The 15,318-nt window shown below is 56.1% G+C and overlaps 6 protein-coding genes across 6 annotated transcripts; 2 read left to right on the forward strand and 4 right to left on the reverse strand.

The window, feature by feature from the left end:
- Positions 1 to 18: 18 nt before the first annotated feature.
- Positions 19 to 1,356, reverse strand: FA10DRAFT_265439 (NAD(P)-binding protein). The gene is made up of 2 exons (XM_025521060.1): positions 857 to 1,356; positions 19 to 785 (listed from the first exon to the last, which is right to left on the reverse strand). Exons 1-2 carry the CDS (start codon positions 1,311 to 1,313, stop codon positions 43 to 45), a joined length of 1,200 nt encoding a protein of 399 aa, XP_025378790.1. The 5' UTR covers positions 1,314 to 1,356; the 3' UTR covers positions 19 to 42.
- Positions 1,357 to 1,507: 151 nt separating this feature from the next.
- Positions 1,508 to 3,132, forward strand: FA10DRAFT_239085 (DnaJ-domain-containing protein). The gene is made up of 2 exons (XM_025519168.1): positions 1,508 to 1,888; positions 1,956 to 3,132. Exons 1-2 carry the CDS (start codon positions 1,600 to 1,602, stop codon positions 3,077 to 3,079), a joined length of 1,413 nt encoding a protein of 470 aa, XP_025378791.1. The 5' UTR covers positions 1,508 to 1,599; the 3' UTR covers positions 3,080 to 3,132.
- A 128-nt stretch (positions 3,133 to 3,260) lies between these two features.
- Positions 3,261 to 4,528, reverse strand: FA10DRAFT_274542 (HAD-like protein). Its single transcript, XM_025523220.1, has 2 exons — positions 3,915 to 4,528; positions 3,261 to 3,848 (listed from the first exon to the last, which is right to left on the reverse strand). Exons 1-2 carry the CDS (start codon positions 4,300 to 4,302, stop codon positions 3,460 to 3,462), a joined length of 777 nt encoding a protein of 258 aa, XP_025378792.1. The 5' UTR covers positions 4,303 to 4,528; the 3' UTR covers positions 3,261 to 3,459.
- Positions 4,529 to 5,570: 1,042 nt separating this feature from the next.
- On the reverse strand, positions 5,571 to 8,413 carry FA10DRAFT_258953 (hypothetical protein; the record flags this gene model as incomplete). The annotated part of the gene is made up of 3 exons (XM_025519938.1): positions 5,571 to 7,608; positions 7,671 to 8,005; positions 8,072 to 8,413. 3 exons carry the CDS (start codon positions 8,411 to 8,413, stop codon positions 5,571 to 5,573), a joined length of 2,715 nt encoding a protein of 904 aa, XP_025378793.1.
- A 1,869-nt stretch (positions 8,414 to 10,282) lies between these two features.
- Positions 10,283 to 12,500, reverse strand: FA10DRAFT_265443 (hypothetical protein). Its single transcript, XM_025521061.1, has 3 exons — positions 11,985 to 12,500; positions 11,574 to 11,907; positions 10,283 to 11,510 (listed from the first exon to the last, which is right to left on the reverse strand). The coding sequence occupies exons 1-3, from the start codon at positions 12,207 to 12,209 to the stop codon at positions 10,495 to 10,497; spliced, it is 1,575 nt and encodes a 524-aa protein (XP_025378794.1). The 5' UTR covers positions 12,210 to 12,500; the 3' UTR covers positions 10,283 to 10,494.
- A 1,959-nt stretch (positions 12,501 to 14,459) lies between these two features.
- Positions 14,460 to 15,306, forward strand: FA10DRAFT_227673 (cell division control protein 42; the record flags this gene model as incomplete). Its single annotated transcript, XM_025518720.1, has 5 exons — positions 14,460 to 14,507; positions 14,585 to 14,641; positions 14,707 to 14,779; positions 14,847 to 15,181; positions 15,244 to 15,306. 5 exons carry the CDS (start codon positions 14,460 to 14,462, stop codon positions 15,304 to 15,306), a joined length of 576 nt encoding a protein of 191 aa, XP_025378795.1.
- Between the last annotated feature and the right edge of the window lie 12 nt (positions 15,307 to 15,318).

The following is a 15,318-nucleotide window of genomic DNA, read 5'->3' on the forward strand; positions in this document are numbered from 1 at the left end:
TCAATCGGAAAGTTAATTGTTGACAGTATTCATTGATGCAGATCAGTATTGGTACTTTTTGTGAGCCAACTTGGCAATGACGCCTGGCAAGAAGGGATAGACCCTTCGAGCGGCGTAGTACTTTGCAGGCATTTCGAGCACGCCCTCGGAAAATCGATCCAATGCGAGGATGCTCTTTTCTGCCACTTCTGCGCAGGCCAGACCGTCGCCCTTCTTCTTGCCATCGGTCCAGGTTGAGTCGACTGCATTGCTGCTCTCGGGGCTGCCATCGACGGCGCTGGTCCTAAAGTCGCTCAGAATGGTGCCCGGGAGCGTGGCAAAGAAGCGAATGCGATTCCGCCTCAGTGATGTGTCTTTGCTGGCCTTCGTTTGCGAGTCGGCTTCCAAGCCGGTGGTTTGGAACAGGAGAAGCTGAGCGGCTTTGGAAGCGCCGTAGAGGGATCTTGTTGGTGCGGGAAGGCAAGCAGCCATGGAGGAGAGGAGGTGGATGGCCGGGGAAGGCGATGTCGTCTGCAGCATGGGGATGAGCGCAGTGAGCACGAGACCAGTGGCCGTGACATTGACTTCATTGATGCGTCGAATCGACTCGCCGACCGTCTCGAGGCCTTGAGCGTCGGCCTCAAAGAAGTCTGCGGTCCCCTTCTTGGAGGGGACTGACTGCGGTTGGAAGCCAGCCAGCTGCGCGACGCCAGTCTTTCGAATCGGGTCAATGCCAGCAATCCCCAGCAGTGGCCGAAGCGCAGAGAGTCCAAAGCAAATGTGAACGGTGTCAAGTCCCTTGTAGTCTACAAAGATGAGAGAAAAAGTGTCAGCACTGCCGAGCAAAGAGAAGGGGCAAGAAGGGCCAGAAACCCACCCTGCAGGCACCGTTCTCGAATGCGAATGACGTCTTGCGGCTTGGAGCAGTCTGCCTCAATGACGATAAGGTCCTGCTTGATCTCTGGATTGGGGTCGTCCCAGCCGGGTGCCTGGTCGCTCATCTGCCACTCCTCGCCCTTCTTGCGGAGTCGGCGACACTCATCGGCGACATCTTCGAGCAGCTTTCCCCTGCGGCCGACGAGTGCGATGCTGCGGCAGCCCCGAGCAGCATACTGGAGCGCAATCTCCTTTCCCGTGCCCGACGAGGCACCTAGAACGACGACGCGCTCGCGATACGGGGGCACGAGGGCCTGACGCGGCCGCGCCCAAAAGTAAAAGGCCACCAAGACAGGCAACGGGACGAGAATGACGAGGAGAGAGACGGCCAGTTGGATGACCTTGACCGAGGGCGTCGGCACATTGAGGTACTCGAGGACCTCAGCGAGCCAGTACATATTAGCGAATGGAGCGGTAGGTCGGTGTCGGAGAATGATCAGTCGTAGCAGAGGGGCAAGCGAAAGAAGAACCCAGGTTGCTCGCCTTGGGACTTGGATTTTGTGGAGCTAGGTTGAAAGCAATGGGCGCCGCGAGTCGCGTGGCACGACCATCCAAAATTTTGAGCATCTCCACATCCTGCTCTGTCGAGCGACAATTTTTCATTCACTTCATAGCAGGAAAAAGAAGAGAAGAGACACTCGGAGACACCAACGACGGTCCTCCCCTTTCCTCTTCTTTAGAGACATGGTCGTCGACACGGCACTGTACGATGTCCTGGGCGTCGCTCCAGATGCCTCGCAGCAGGACATCAAGCGTGCCTACCATAAGGCTTCGCTGGCGTCACATCCAGACAAGAACCCCGACCGGCAGGAGGAGGCGTCGCGCGAGTTTCAGAGAATAGGCCAGGCATGGGAGACGTTGGGCGACGAGGGGAGCCGGAAGAGATATGATGAATACGGCGAGGACGGCCCGTCTGGGAGAGCTGGGCCAACGGGGTACGGGATGGACGAGGCTGATCTCGATGACGTGTTTGGTACGTGCGGCGATGAAGAAGCCACTGTAAGGCATTCAGTTGCTGACAAGAAAACTTGTTCCTCCAGCTCAAATGTTCGGAGGTGGGATGGGTGGAATGGGCGGCATGGGCGGCATGGGAGGTCCGCCTCCTCGACGGACAAAGAAACGACGGCGGGCACCCCCCACTGTCATTCCCTATTCGGTCACGTTGGCGGATCTGTATCTGGGCAAGCGTGCGCGCTTTACGCTCTCGCGCTTCGTCTTCTGCTCTTCGTGCCACGGAAGCGGCGCCAAGGCTGGCGCGCCTCAGCAGGGGACCGAGTGCTACGAGTGCAAGGGGCAGGGCAGCGTCGCCAAGCTCAGCAGTGCCGGTGGGGGTTATATCCAGCGGCACTACATCGACTGCCCCTCGTGCAAGGGTGAGGGCGTCAAGGTGCGGGAGAAGGATCGGTGCCGAAAGTGCAAGGGCGAAAAAGTCGTCAAGACAAAGGCCAAGCTCGCCGTGCGGATCGAGCCCGGCATGCGCGACGGTCAGCGCATCGTCTTTCGCGAGCAGAGCGACGCGTCGCCGCTGGCCGAGAAGCCCGGCCACCTTATCATCGAGCTCAAGCTGGAGCCACACGCTGCGCTGACGGTCAAGCAGGCCGACCTGCTCGCTGAAGCCCACATCACCCTCTCGGAGGCTCTCCTGGGCCTGGACCGCGCCGTCTTTACCCACCTCGACGGCCGCGCCATCCGCTTCCGTTCTCGGCCCGGCGCCGTCGTTCGCCCCGGTGACGTGGCCGTGCTGCGTGGCCAGGGGCTTCCCGGCTGGCACGGAGCAAGCGACGGAGACCTCTACATCAAGTGGGAGATTGACTTTCCGCCGGACGGCTGGCTGCCACAGATCGAGGCCCTCAAGATGGCACCGCTCCTGCCGCCCAAGCGCGCAGACCCGTCCAAGGGCTACGACGAAGTCGCTGGACGCGTCGAGGATGGCACACGCCACCCCAAGCACGACAACACCGATGGTGATGATGATGGCGATGATGACGACGACGACCAAGAGCAGCAGCAGCAGCAGCATACCGCAGGACTCGGTCGCGTGCAGGTCGTCGAGCTGCAAATGGCGCGGCTGGACGAGTTTGGCTCCCATGCCCTGCCCCCCTTACCGGCCGAAGACGAAGACTCCGAGGACGAGGAGGGAGGCTCGTCATGCGTGGTTTGTTAGACACTCGATGTATACATTTCTGTATTGGCAAAATCCACCTATCTTATCACAAGCAGCTGCTACTGCGTCTGCCACCAGCGCGACTCCATTGTCCTCAGCTAAGCTGACCGTCCCTCGAGGATGAGCATATGTGCACAGGAAGCGTGGGCTCACACGACCATGGCGGCCGGGGATGGAGAAAGTCAGGGGCAAAGCGATGTCTCTCTATTCGAATCTAGGCAGCTGTGAAAAGACGGTATTGTAGCAACATACAGACACGACAGTGGAAGCAGCGATGGAGAGAAGAGCGAGCGAGGTACATGATTGCAGCCTGACTGTGTTTGTGTATACGTGTGCTGGAGTGTAAAGAGAACGGTTCACGGAACAGAGGATGGGAAGACTCAATGCGCAGCTGCTTGGCCGTTGGAGAGCGTCGGTGGTCTGTCCTCGGACTGGATCGTCAGGATGAGCTTCTCGCCCTCCCAGCGTGCCTGCACCTGGCTCAGGTCCTCGACGACAAAGTCAGCGCCCTTGTCCCACATCCTCTGGCCCTCGTGCGTCGTCTTGAGTCCAAGAACCTTGGCGCCTGCTGATTTGCCGGACTCGACACCCGGCGGTGCGTCCTCGACAACGAGGCAGCGTGAAATGTCAACTTGGGAGTGCTTGGCACCGAGGAGGTAGGGCTCGGGGTGCGGCTTGCCACGAGAACAGAGGTCCGAGGTGATGAAGACGGCCGGGGGGTCCGAAACATTTGCCGACGCAAAGCCTAGCTTGGCATAGGCCTGTGTCGCTGGTGAGTGGAACGGGTTCGTGTGAGCCTGCCTGTATGCGTTGCGACCTGATCCAACAAACTCACCACTAGTGACAATTGCCCAGCCCAGCCGTCTCTTTGGATCTTCCCTCTGGCCCGCTGTAATTTGACCCAGGAGCTGCTTGGCGCCGGGCATGGCGACAATCTGGCCTTGCACCTTTCCCTCCCGTTTTGCCTCGTCGGCAATCTGCGAGATCCTACCCTCGAAGTCCTTGACCTTTTGTGGGAGCTCGTCTTCGCTAATCGATGGCACAAACCTGCGCAGATTCTCAATCGTCCGCCAGCCGTGGCACGTCTTGAGCACATGGTCGTAGTCGAGGTTGTACTGCCGCGCAAACTCGGCCCATGTCGCATTCACTGCCGGCGTAGAGTCAATAAGGGTGCCGTCCATGTCGAACAGGACGGCGTCGACCTCAACTGTCTTTGTGGGCATCGTGATCGCTTCTCCTTTTCTCTCCTTCGGATCCTTTGACGTGTCGACTCGACCACCGCCTCCTCCTCGCTCTTCTCGGCGTTCACTCTTCGGTACCTCTATTGCGCTGCACTCTCGCGAATGAGCAGCGATTGTTGCCGAACGACAATCTTCTATGGCGGAAACGAGAGCTGATTCGTGCTCACCCAGAGACCGAGAAGGAGAGAAGGGGGGGGGGGGAAATAAGAGCGAACGAGAGAGCGACACACACACACACACACACACACGAGGATTAAGAAGGAAAACAAGGGCGAATGGGGAACAAGGATATTTCCGAGCGAGGTTTAATGCTTAATTCGCAATTTGATCTCCACGTGTGTTGCTCGGTGTCCACTCGGCCGCTTGGTGACCGAGGACCGAAGGGCGAGGGACAACAAAACGAAGAGCGAGGCCCTCCTCTCACCACCTTGAACGCTGCAGTCATGTTTTCAGATCCGAGCTTTTGCAATTGCAGAGGGTGCAAAACAAGGAAACAAGCGCAAGAGACAAGTTGCAAGCGATATCCTCAGTCAGAAAAGGTACCGTACCGCGAGCTGAACAATGAGCGGGGCGGGTAAAGTGCTGGACGCACAGCGTCGGGATAGCGCAAATGGAAATTGTTGCGCTTTCGGATCCGCAAAAAAAAAAAGAGACATTGGGCAAGTGGGACGGTCCATGGCAGGGCATAGCAAGAAGCAGTTGAGCAGGTTCGGGGTGCGAAATGCTCTTGTACCCCAATGAGAGGGAAGAGGGAGGAGGGAAGAAAATTTACCACTACAACGCAGACCGAGGCGGAGAAACATCTTGGGCACTTTCACCTCAGACCAGACCGCCTGTTGCATACAATTCTGGGCCCTCTATCGTTCTTACCGCCCGGAAGATCTCACAGTCGGCGATCGCCAGCTCCGACGTTTTAGACAGGCATAAGCCGAGCAAGCAGGGCACCATTTCCGCTTTTCTTCTTGACAACACTGATGCTCGGAATCTGTAGCTAATACTGGACCGCAGAGGAGATTCACGCGCACATGGTGCATGCAGTATCAGTGTCGGTCCGAGTCGGCATGCGGTCATTGCTCCGTTGCCGGGCTGTGATAGTGTGGCACAAGACTCATACGAAGTCGAAACTGCTAGTCATTGAAAGAGTCTAGAAGATTCACAGATAATGTGTAAGAGAGTCTGGAAGTCGGATATGTAGATGAAGATATACAAGTACATGAGCACTAAGACAAAGGAGCTTGGGTAAGGAAATCTTAGGAAGCCAGCTGCTGGACAATCGTGACGATGGGTGGAATGGCGGTGGCAATCAGCAGAATGGCGCCAAAGAGGACAAAGGCGAGTGAAGCGACAGCCATGACGCGGGGAGTGGAAATGAGGCTCGATGCGCCAATCGCACCCGAAGTGGACCCCATCGTGATGCCAATCATGAGATGGTCCTCCCGGTCGACGCGCATCAGGCGGAAGAAGTGATCCTTGAGAATGGCGGCGACGATGCCCGTGATGACGACGAGGATGACGGTGATGGACTCGTCGGCCTCGATGTTGCCCGCGAGCTCGATGGCCAGGGGCGTGCTCATGAAGCGCGCGGCAAAGGCCAGAGATCGCACGCGGTCCATGCCAAACTTGGCCGCAATCAGGGGCCAGACGAAGAGCGAAAGCGCAGCACAGGGAATCAACACGACCATCATCCGGCAGAAGTTTTCCTTGAGCTCCTTGCGGTAGCGATACATGGGCACGGCCAGAGCGACGATGCCAGCGTCGAGGGTGCTGAAGAGGACGTCTCCGGCACCTGGGATGGGACCCTTGTAGCCCGAAGGATCCCAGAGGACGTTGTACTTGGCATCAACGCTATAGAAGCGGTTGAGGCACGTCGACAGGCCAATGCCCTTCATGGCGGCGAAAGCCCAAATGATGAGGACCGTAGCAATGCTGCAGCTGAGAATCGGGTGAAGGAACCGTCTGACCTTGGGTGGAACGATGGTGATGGCGGCGATGAATGTCAGAAGGTTGATGGCCAGGAAAAGGGGCAGGGCGATGTCGAGGACAAAGAAGAGTGGAAGGCCAACGATGAAGAGGACAAAGTAGATGGCGGGCGTTATCAAATCCGAGAGCCAGAGCGAGAGACGCTCGACAGCATCCGGTTTTGGTCCTTCCGACGACATGACCGACTGGACGGCCTCGCTGTTGCGCCTCGTCTGCTCATCCTCCTCGTAATCTTTATCGACGATGGCTGCCTTTGCGCCGAAGTCAGGAGCGGGCTCGTGGGCCAGCTTTGTCTTGACATCGAAGCTGATCTTCGATCCGCGTCGCGATTCAACGGGAGCGAGCAGACCCGAGTGGCGACGCGAATTGACAGCTGTTGGCACCTTCTCCAAGTCCTCCTCGACCTCCTCGATGACGGCAATTTCATCTTCGTGCGACGACTCACGAGCTTGGGCATACGTGGTTCGGCTTTTTCTGCCCCGGCTCTGCTCCTCAAATGCCTCCGGTGGCTGCGCGATTATCAAAGGAATAGGGTTCGCCGTGGTCACCGAACCTTGCGCCGAGAGGTGGGAGTCGACGGAGCGCTGCATGGAACCATCGGCCGTCGAGGCGACAACGGCATCAATAGCCGAGGGCGTGTTCGGCCCAGGAAATTTGTATTCAGCCGAGGGGGTGGGCATGGGGCTGCCAGAGGGCGACGCGCTGCCCAGACGAGGCGACCGATGAGAGCTGTTTCTCGACCTGCTTCTGGAAGGCCTCGACCGATCGTGGTGGTGTGGACTCATGGAGCGGTGCTCATAGGTGGATACGTCCGAGATTGGCCTGAAGTCGCTCCATCGAAACTTAGCCAGGTCGCTCGTCACGGCCGGATCACCCTGCTGCCTGGCGTGCTCCATGGCGGTGGCTTGGATTTGCCGCATCTCGTCGTCGTCCAGCTTGACGGTGAGGTGAGTAATGGGTGCTAGCATGTGCGCTGTCAAGCCCGACAGGCCTGTTGCGACAGCACCGAGTTTGTAACCGCCGACGAAGCTGATGCCCTTCTCATAGTCGACTCCAGCAAGCGTGGCGACGCTGTTATTGCGCGATCGATGGTATTGTGACGGTGTTTTGGAGCCTGTCCTTCGCAAGCTCTTGCGTTTGCTCTTCGTCACTCCTATACACCACTCTATGCCCCAGGTCAAGAGGACCGGGAAGACGAATGCGAGCACCTGCGAGATGGTGAACCAGGCGGCGATGAGTCCAATCTCCTTGCCCGGAATAACCTCGCGGGCCGGGATGAGAACAAAGCTGGGCGTGAACATGACGGACCTGGATTTTGTTTTACCCATTCAGCTTTGCCATCCAAGAACAAAGTCAGTGTCTGAACTCACATGTTTCGCAGACAGAAGTCACATGGAGGAGCAAGAAGCTTCATGAACGGGTCGACGAACCGTCGGCGCTTCGTGGCGCTCCTGACCGTTGATGTGGCATCCATCGCGGTCTTTTCTGTGTCTTGATGAGCTTGTCCCGGGAATTTCGTCGAGAGAAAGTCGAGCAGGAGAAGCAGCGCAAAGAAGAGCATCATCGCAAGGACGGGCGCAGGAAAGCGAAAAGGAGCAAGATCCATGGCAAGGCGGAAACCCCAGGTGACGACAAGGAGGAACATAATGCCTAAAGGAACATGGACCCATGAGACGAAGAGGTGATCCTTTTGCTTTCTCCATGTCTTGAAACAGAAAAAAAAAGAACCGTGTGAGATAAGTTGAACTACTGCGACAGACTCTTTACATACCAGCGCGACTGCTTCGATGACATCTCTGAATCCTGTGATACGGTCTTCTCCGATGGACGACGAGGATGACGACGACGACGACGGGGGCGAGTCGTGGTTTTGCTCCTGATGTGCAGCCAAGTCTGCAGGCAAATCGATGACCCGTATTTCTCCAGGTGCTTGCCCTTCAGCCGGTTGCTGCATTTCGTGCTGCGCATGTATTGCCGTCGTTGCATTCGAGGACGAGGATGACGAGGTAGCAGAAGAGGATGGTGCAAGCTCGTTGCGGTTCCGTCCATCATCGGCAATGTGAGCTGGCGGTGGTGACTGAGGGAGCTGCATGTCTGAATCCGCTTGAGTCATGGTGGGTGACCGTGAAGTCAAAGAGGAAGGAGAAAAGCCAAGTAATGACCGCCGAGAAAGGGCAAGGAGGGGTTGGGAGAGGCTTAGAAGGAATGGGCTGAACACGTTGCAACTCCTATAAGACGGAGCGCGATAGCTAGTCCGCCTTGGCGTCCACAGTGAGGGAAGCTCCGTTCCGAAAGCACCGTCAACGACGCCCCAGTAAAGATAGGTGAAGTAACCGTGAGTCGAGGCGTGTAGGCGCCGAACGGGCTAATCGGGGCTCGTAGCTCGAAAACCACCTTCGGCCCTTCTCGCAAGGTGACTAAGGAATGAGCACTGGCGAGTTGATTCCTAGTCCGTGCGAAGTGGGAAACGGGCGTTTTATCTTTGCCGAAGTTGATAAGGTCGGAGTTGATTGCAACGGCGTTGACGCGACTGACCCAGGCGATGCTATACCGATCGCTTTGCTATGCTGCCAGCGTCGCCACTCGTTGAGGAAAGGACGGAAGCTGGAAGGAACGACAGGCACCAATGCGGGTCTTTCCTTTTCAAATGTGCCCAGAGTTGAGCTGAGGTTTTAAGGATTGCACCTCCATCTCGGCGGTTCGAACTGCCATTCGTTTGCCTCACTTCCGCGTACATGTTGGGCGGAAGCGACAAGGTGGTACGATCCGCCTTGAGGTCTTGGCGTTCCGCTCCGCAAAAGTCCTTATCCTCGGGCCGTAGAGTATGCACGTCCAGGGGGACATGTCATGACAAGGGAAATTTGCTGACATGCTGTGCTATTCTTCGTACCGCCTACAGAGCCAAGAACCACTTTACTCTCGCTCGGGTCGCACAAGTCATTCTATTTTTTTCACTGTTCCTTCTTTCTCTTACGATAGGGCAAGATCACCGAGAGGCGTCTCAGCAGCACACTACGTACTACGTACTTACTAGAGCGTGAGATGGAAGTTGGCAGCTGTCGAAGCTCAGCAAAGGCCGGGCCCCTGCCCTGTGTTGTTGAATCGTATCGATGCAGGAGAGTTAGTCTTTTTTTAGCACCTTGCCCAGAAATCTATCCGCACGCACGTCAGCGGCAGGCAAACCAAAAGGAAGCCCGGATGCGGTCAACAAGGCTGCAGAGAAGCAAGTCAGGGTGAGCATTTCACGGTCTTGCATGCTTATTGTTGCACCGCCCAGACTCAAGAAAGCAGATTCAAGGTGAGCGAGATTTGAAAAAGGAGTCGGAGAGATAAGAGGAAACCAAGATCCTCAATGGGGGCAGAGGGCGACGATGCGCGAATTGCTGAAATCACTACTTCGCTTTGTGCTCTCTTTGCCTTTGCTTGGCGGCGCTAAGAGTAGAGCAAAAGATTTCGACATAATAAATGGGCTTGGCAGCGAAACACGTCAGGGCCAAGCCACAAAAAGAGACGACAATTTCAGAAAACATGCTTGGCGACGACGACCGCTCGCGAGTCGCAGGATAGGCTCGAGTAGTAATAGGAGAAAAGGCGTGACGTTTTCCTGAAAGGGCCGCTGGCAAGAGGCGGAGGCTGTGTACGGCTTCCATCCTCCCAGTGTCGTCGCTTGGAGGCCGGGCCGCACGAACCGAGCCGAACCGCACAGAAAGTCACGCACCCCTCTCCCATTAAGATATCATTGTGTTGGCAGGACACCAACATCTGCACTCGTTCAAGCTAAGCTTCACATGCACTCTAGCCAAAATCTAGGCCAAGGAACCAGTTCCAGAAATAGCGCCATGGCAGAGACAGGGAGAACAATGAGCCGATTCGGCGCCTGAAGATGAGCTAAGTGTTGAGATGAACCGCCAAGAAAGAAGCTGGCATGCTTGAAGTTGGGCCTTTTGATTACCTGCAAACTTGTTCAGCAGCCAAAATACCTTGTAAGTGAAAAGGAGATCAGGGTGGGGCGGGTGATCATTCTCTTTACTACCAAGAACGTAAGATAGACAAAAGCAGGCTCGGTCAATGAGTGACGATGAGATTGTGGGGGAAATCGAGAATCTAGGCAAATGCATGGCAAAAATTGTGAATGAATGTGTACGTGGAATGATTGTAAAGGGAATAAGAGTGTGGGGAACAGTATGTGCCGAATCAAAAGTTAGAGCCTTGTCTGCTGTGATTGGGAGGCGTGGCTGGGTTGCTGCTGCCTCCTGCCATCCTTCGGAAGGGATTATTTGGATTAGTGCCGACTCTGGATGGTGTCGAAGGCGCTGAGGGGCTCGAACCATATATACCCTGGCCCAGCGACGATGATTGGCGTGTATGCGTCGGCGATGAAGATAGGATCGGCGTGTTGGTGCCAGATGCCGGCAAGGCTGGCTCTCCGGCCATCGAAGATGATGAGGGCGGTTGTTGCCTTGCCTCGAGACCCTGAGCAGAGGGAGGAGAAGAAGGTGAGGGCTCAGAGGGCTCCGGAGGCCTTGAAGGAGCCCCATCGATGAGCTCGGACAGCTCCGCCATCATTGACGAAGAGAGGCCTAAATCGATCGGTGCACTCAACGGAGGGCCCGCAGCCAAGCTCGATGTTCGGGTGGGGTGCATGGAGGAAGGGAGTTGCGAGTCGGTAAAGGTAGATGTGGCTGCAGGTGCCGAGACGGTAGCAGGTGCTGCAGAAGATGTGGGTGGAGCAATGGCATACTGGGCCTCTTCGTCTGCAGGTGCATTTCCGACGTCACCACCACCAGCTGCGGGACTCGCCGAGGACGAGGATTCTTCTCTCGACTGCGCCTGAGCCTGCCGTCGCTGTTGCTCCTCATGTTCGAGCAAGCTCAGCCTCATGGCCTCCATCATCATCATCTCTTCCACCTCGGCTCCACCACCCAGCTGAAGCAGCTGAGCCAGCTCCCGCCTCGAACGCGTCGTCGATCGACCCTCGCCGGTTCCACTTCTTCCTAAGCCACCCCATCGCGCACCATCTTGAATGATGATGGCGCCTCCCGGACCCGTCGTTGATCCCGGCGGCAGCTCAGCACCCAGCCTTGACGAACTGACGCCGACCGGGATCAGCCGATCCCCAACCTGTCGCATAATGATCCTGCGATTGGCTCGCCTATTGATGGCTGCGTGGGCTGCCTGCAGCTTCGCCTCCCAGTCCGGACGAATAAGATCTATGAAGCGGTGTCAGCTATTACGCGCTGCTCAACGGGGAGAGACATAATGGATGTACACACCGATGGTCACCACCTCTGGATCAGTCGCTCCAAAACTCTTTCGCCGCTTGCCGTAAACCGCTGCACTTCCCTCTGCACTCCCTTCTGCCTGAGCCCGCGCCGCACTTGCGCCCTCTGCCGTTCCTGCCTCTCGTCTTATATCGCCTGTGAGAAGCCCAGGCGGGGGAGCCTTGTAGATAACGCCGAAACTCGTCTCCATGCAGTATGGGCATGCCGCGGGCTCGGACGAGGGTGGATTGGTATGGTTCGGATCAGCTCGTTTGATCTGCACAAAGCATTCCGTACAGATTGGCTGGCCACAGCATCGAGTCTGATTCAAAGGCGAGGGGTAGTGCTAAAAGAAGTGAATCGCTAGCTGTCAGCCACAAGTTCCCCAGCCAGCATGTAGAGGAAAGTAGTAGATCGGCTCACCAGGAAGCAAATGGGACATTCGGTATTGAAAGGAGCTTCTGAGTAGGCGTCTTCGTCGTCGAGACCTTGGTAGAATGGTGCCAGCTTCCGGGCTTTGATGATACCTTGGACGACGTCGTGATTGTAATCTTGAACGGCAGAATAGACACCTTGGGGCACGAGGTGGCCGCCGTCGACTGTCTGGGTGCTAGAATCGCCCTTCTCCTTGCCTGATGCCTGTCCCATGGTCGTTGGTGCCGCCCCTCAGGAGTGGTAGAATCGAATTGGCGAGTACTTGATGAGCTCGCGCGAACGAGAGCGTGTGTCGTGACAACTCTCAGCCTATCGAACGATAGCGGCCTCTCGAGTCGCCCAGGGCCGAGTGTAACTTATATCTGCGCCTGGGGCAGACTGGCGTTCCACTATCGTGTCGGGCGACTGAAAATTCGGTGCTTGTGGAAAGGAAGGAGCCGCCGTCGACGATCTGACGTCGTCCCCAGTCGATGAGTGTGAGAAGGGTCGTCAGACACACCTGGCGACGACCGGAACCGCCGTCGCGAGTGGAGTCAGATTGAGCCCGGACCGCGGTCACGTGAACAAAACCATCAGCGAAGTGAGGATCTCAGTCAGATACGATTTCAAATTTTGTAGACGCCTTGTCGCCGGCGACAATAGTTGCGCCTCGGGACAAGTAACGTCAACACCGTGCCAGACTAATCGAAATGCTTAGTGAGATGGAACAAGTTCGCCATGTTGCGCGGACAGGCGCTGGTCTGCGTGAGAGGGACCGCCAAATTTAGAATCATCACATGTTGTCTCTTTTAAGAATTGCGAGCACAAAGTCAAGGAATACAGCGAGAGTGAGCATGTAGACCATCAGGTGGTGTGTAGAACCACCTATGTCGTACTGTATGAAGAACACGCCTCCACTTCTTCCTTTTCTCCTTCCATTTCAGCGTCAGCATCACCGCTGCCAGTGTTCCTTTCTTCTGCTTTACCTTAAAGATCTCAAAAAACAAACTGAACGATGTCGTCTTTCGCCGAACCCGATTCTACAAGCTCGGGCGTTCAAGTTCTTAGGTCTACACCAGATATGTAAAGACGTTTTACTCGGCTTTCTGGGGCGTCAACTCGGGCGTGGCGCCTTGCGCCCAGGATGTTACGAGCGGACATCTGAATGCAGCCACCTTCGCTCTAGTCTTACAATGGTCGACATATTTGTGCTACCGCTTTTCTCCCAAACTGTTTCCTACTTTCTGCCTCTGTACGCCCGCTACTCTTCCAGCCCAGTCTTCTCTGGGTTTCCGAGCCATGCGTAAATGCCTCGAAGAGGACTATGCCAGCGGCCAAATACCACCTTGACCCTCGCTTACCAGATCACATAGACCGGCCACGCCCTTGGACGGCTGACCAGCATGGCTCGGGATCAACACAAGTCTTCTTCCATGTGCATGGCACCCACTCACCCTGCTTTGATACACTCCGGTAAGACATGTCCCCAAGCGCACCCAAGGAATCCGACTTTGCTGTGGTCAACCAGATTCTCGCCGACTTCTGCGGCGGCTTTCTAATCAAGCCACCATGTTCAATACTTAACATCGACACCAATTGGTTTCACTTATCGTTCGGTCATCGTGAGTGGTACTTGTCTGGTGCAAAATTGACCTTCACGAGGCAAATGCTGAACGTGCCAGTCGCGAGAGTAACGGCCACACCGCCGCGACCTGCTCGACAGGCGGTCGCAAACGCAAGTGAGGCACTCTTCCTTGATTCTCAGCCCGCCCAAATCAACCTTGCTGAGACGTATTATTTCATTCCCCTAGCCACTTCTTCATTACAAGACGCTTTCCCCTTTCCATGCCCTTGGAATCTTCGCGCGGGCCTCGAAAGATGTCCTTTTCGAATGGAAACGCATTCCAAACCCTTACACCTTGGAGCCATTTTATCTCACCAGCCTCAGCCTCGAGCGACGCCATGAGAGAGCACTCCGTCTCTCCATGCTTCAGCACATTCATGATCTACCGTTGGCTTCTCGAGGTCTTTCGCACCACGTAATAGTGCCTGGAAAACCGTAGGGCATGAAACCAAAGATATCTTAAGTCCTTCCCCGAAGAGCGAGAACGGGTCCCCAGGCTCCATATTGGGCGGGCTCTTTCGATCGTCCTCTTGGCTGATTCCCCGACTTCCAGCCTGCGTCCCCCCTTTCTCTTTCTCTATTTATGTGAGCCAACAATGGGAAGAACTCGCAGCGAGCGGGGCCTGAGCGTGGGGCCTGCACTTCCGGTCGTGACCCGTTGGTGGGGATAGACTCTTTAACCCTGTTGGCTCGGCCGAAGAATGTCGCGTGGAAAATTCAAAGGGCGGCGCGCGCTGCAAAGTGCGCGCGAGGGGCTCGACTATCTAGGCGAACACCACCACCTCTAGGACGACTGACCCCCAAGACTCCCCAGAGCCCTTCCGTCGCTACCTTCACGGCAGGAGACGCTAAACGACAGCATGCAGACGATAAAGTGTGTAGTTGTAGGCGATGGTGCTGTGGGCAAGGTGAGAAAGACAGGGGAAGCGCAAGAACGACCCGTATATCTTTCTTTGTTGCTGACGATTGATGGCTTCCGTTCCAGACCTGCCTCCTCATTTCATATACAACAAACAAGTTTCCTTCAGAATATGTCCCAACGGTGAGCTGCATTAGGCCAAGACAATCTTGTGGAGACCCTTGCTAAAGCTCTTGTGGTGCACACAGGTCTTTGACAACTATGCAGTGACAGTCATGATCGGAGAGGATCCCTACACGCTGGGTCTCTTTGACACGGCAGGTGCGTATCTTGCGGGAGTTTACTTTCTTGATCCGAATCTCATATTTGAAATCGTCTCGCTCGACAGGTCAGGAGGATTACGACCGGCTACGGCCGTTGTCGTACCCGCAGACGGATGTCTTCCTCGTTTGCTTCAGCGTCACGTCGCCAGCTTCGTTTGAAAACGTCAAGGAAAAATGGTTCCCCGAGGTCCATCACCACTGCCCTGGCGTACCTTGCCTCATCGTCGGAACTCAAGTTGACCTGCGCGACGATCCCGCTGTGACGGAGAAGCTGGCCAGGCAGAAGCAGCGACCAGTCAGTTCCGAGGCTGGTGAGCGTTTGGCGAGAGAGCTGGGTGCCGTCAAGTACGTCGAGTGCTCGGCACTTACTCAGCGAGGACTCAAGAATGTCTTTGATGAGGTGCGTTCTTCTGTTCCTTCAATCAAGGTACTCTGGATTGACCTCTTTCCTCGTTGTAACAGGCCATCGTCGCAGCGCTGGAGCCTCCAGTGGTGCGGAAAAAGTCGAAGTGCGCCATCCTCTAAGAAGGAGCGATC

The sequence above is a fragment of the Acaromyces ingoldii genome, assembly GCF_003144295.1.
Source record: "Acaromyces ingoldii strain MCA 4198 unplaced genomic scaffold FA10scaffold_2, whole genome shotgun sequence".
Lineage (NCBI taxonomy): Eukaryota > Fungi > Basidiomycota > Exobasidiomycetes > Exobasidiales > Cryptobasidiaceae > Acaromyces > Acaromyces ingoldii.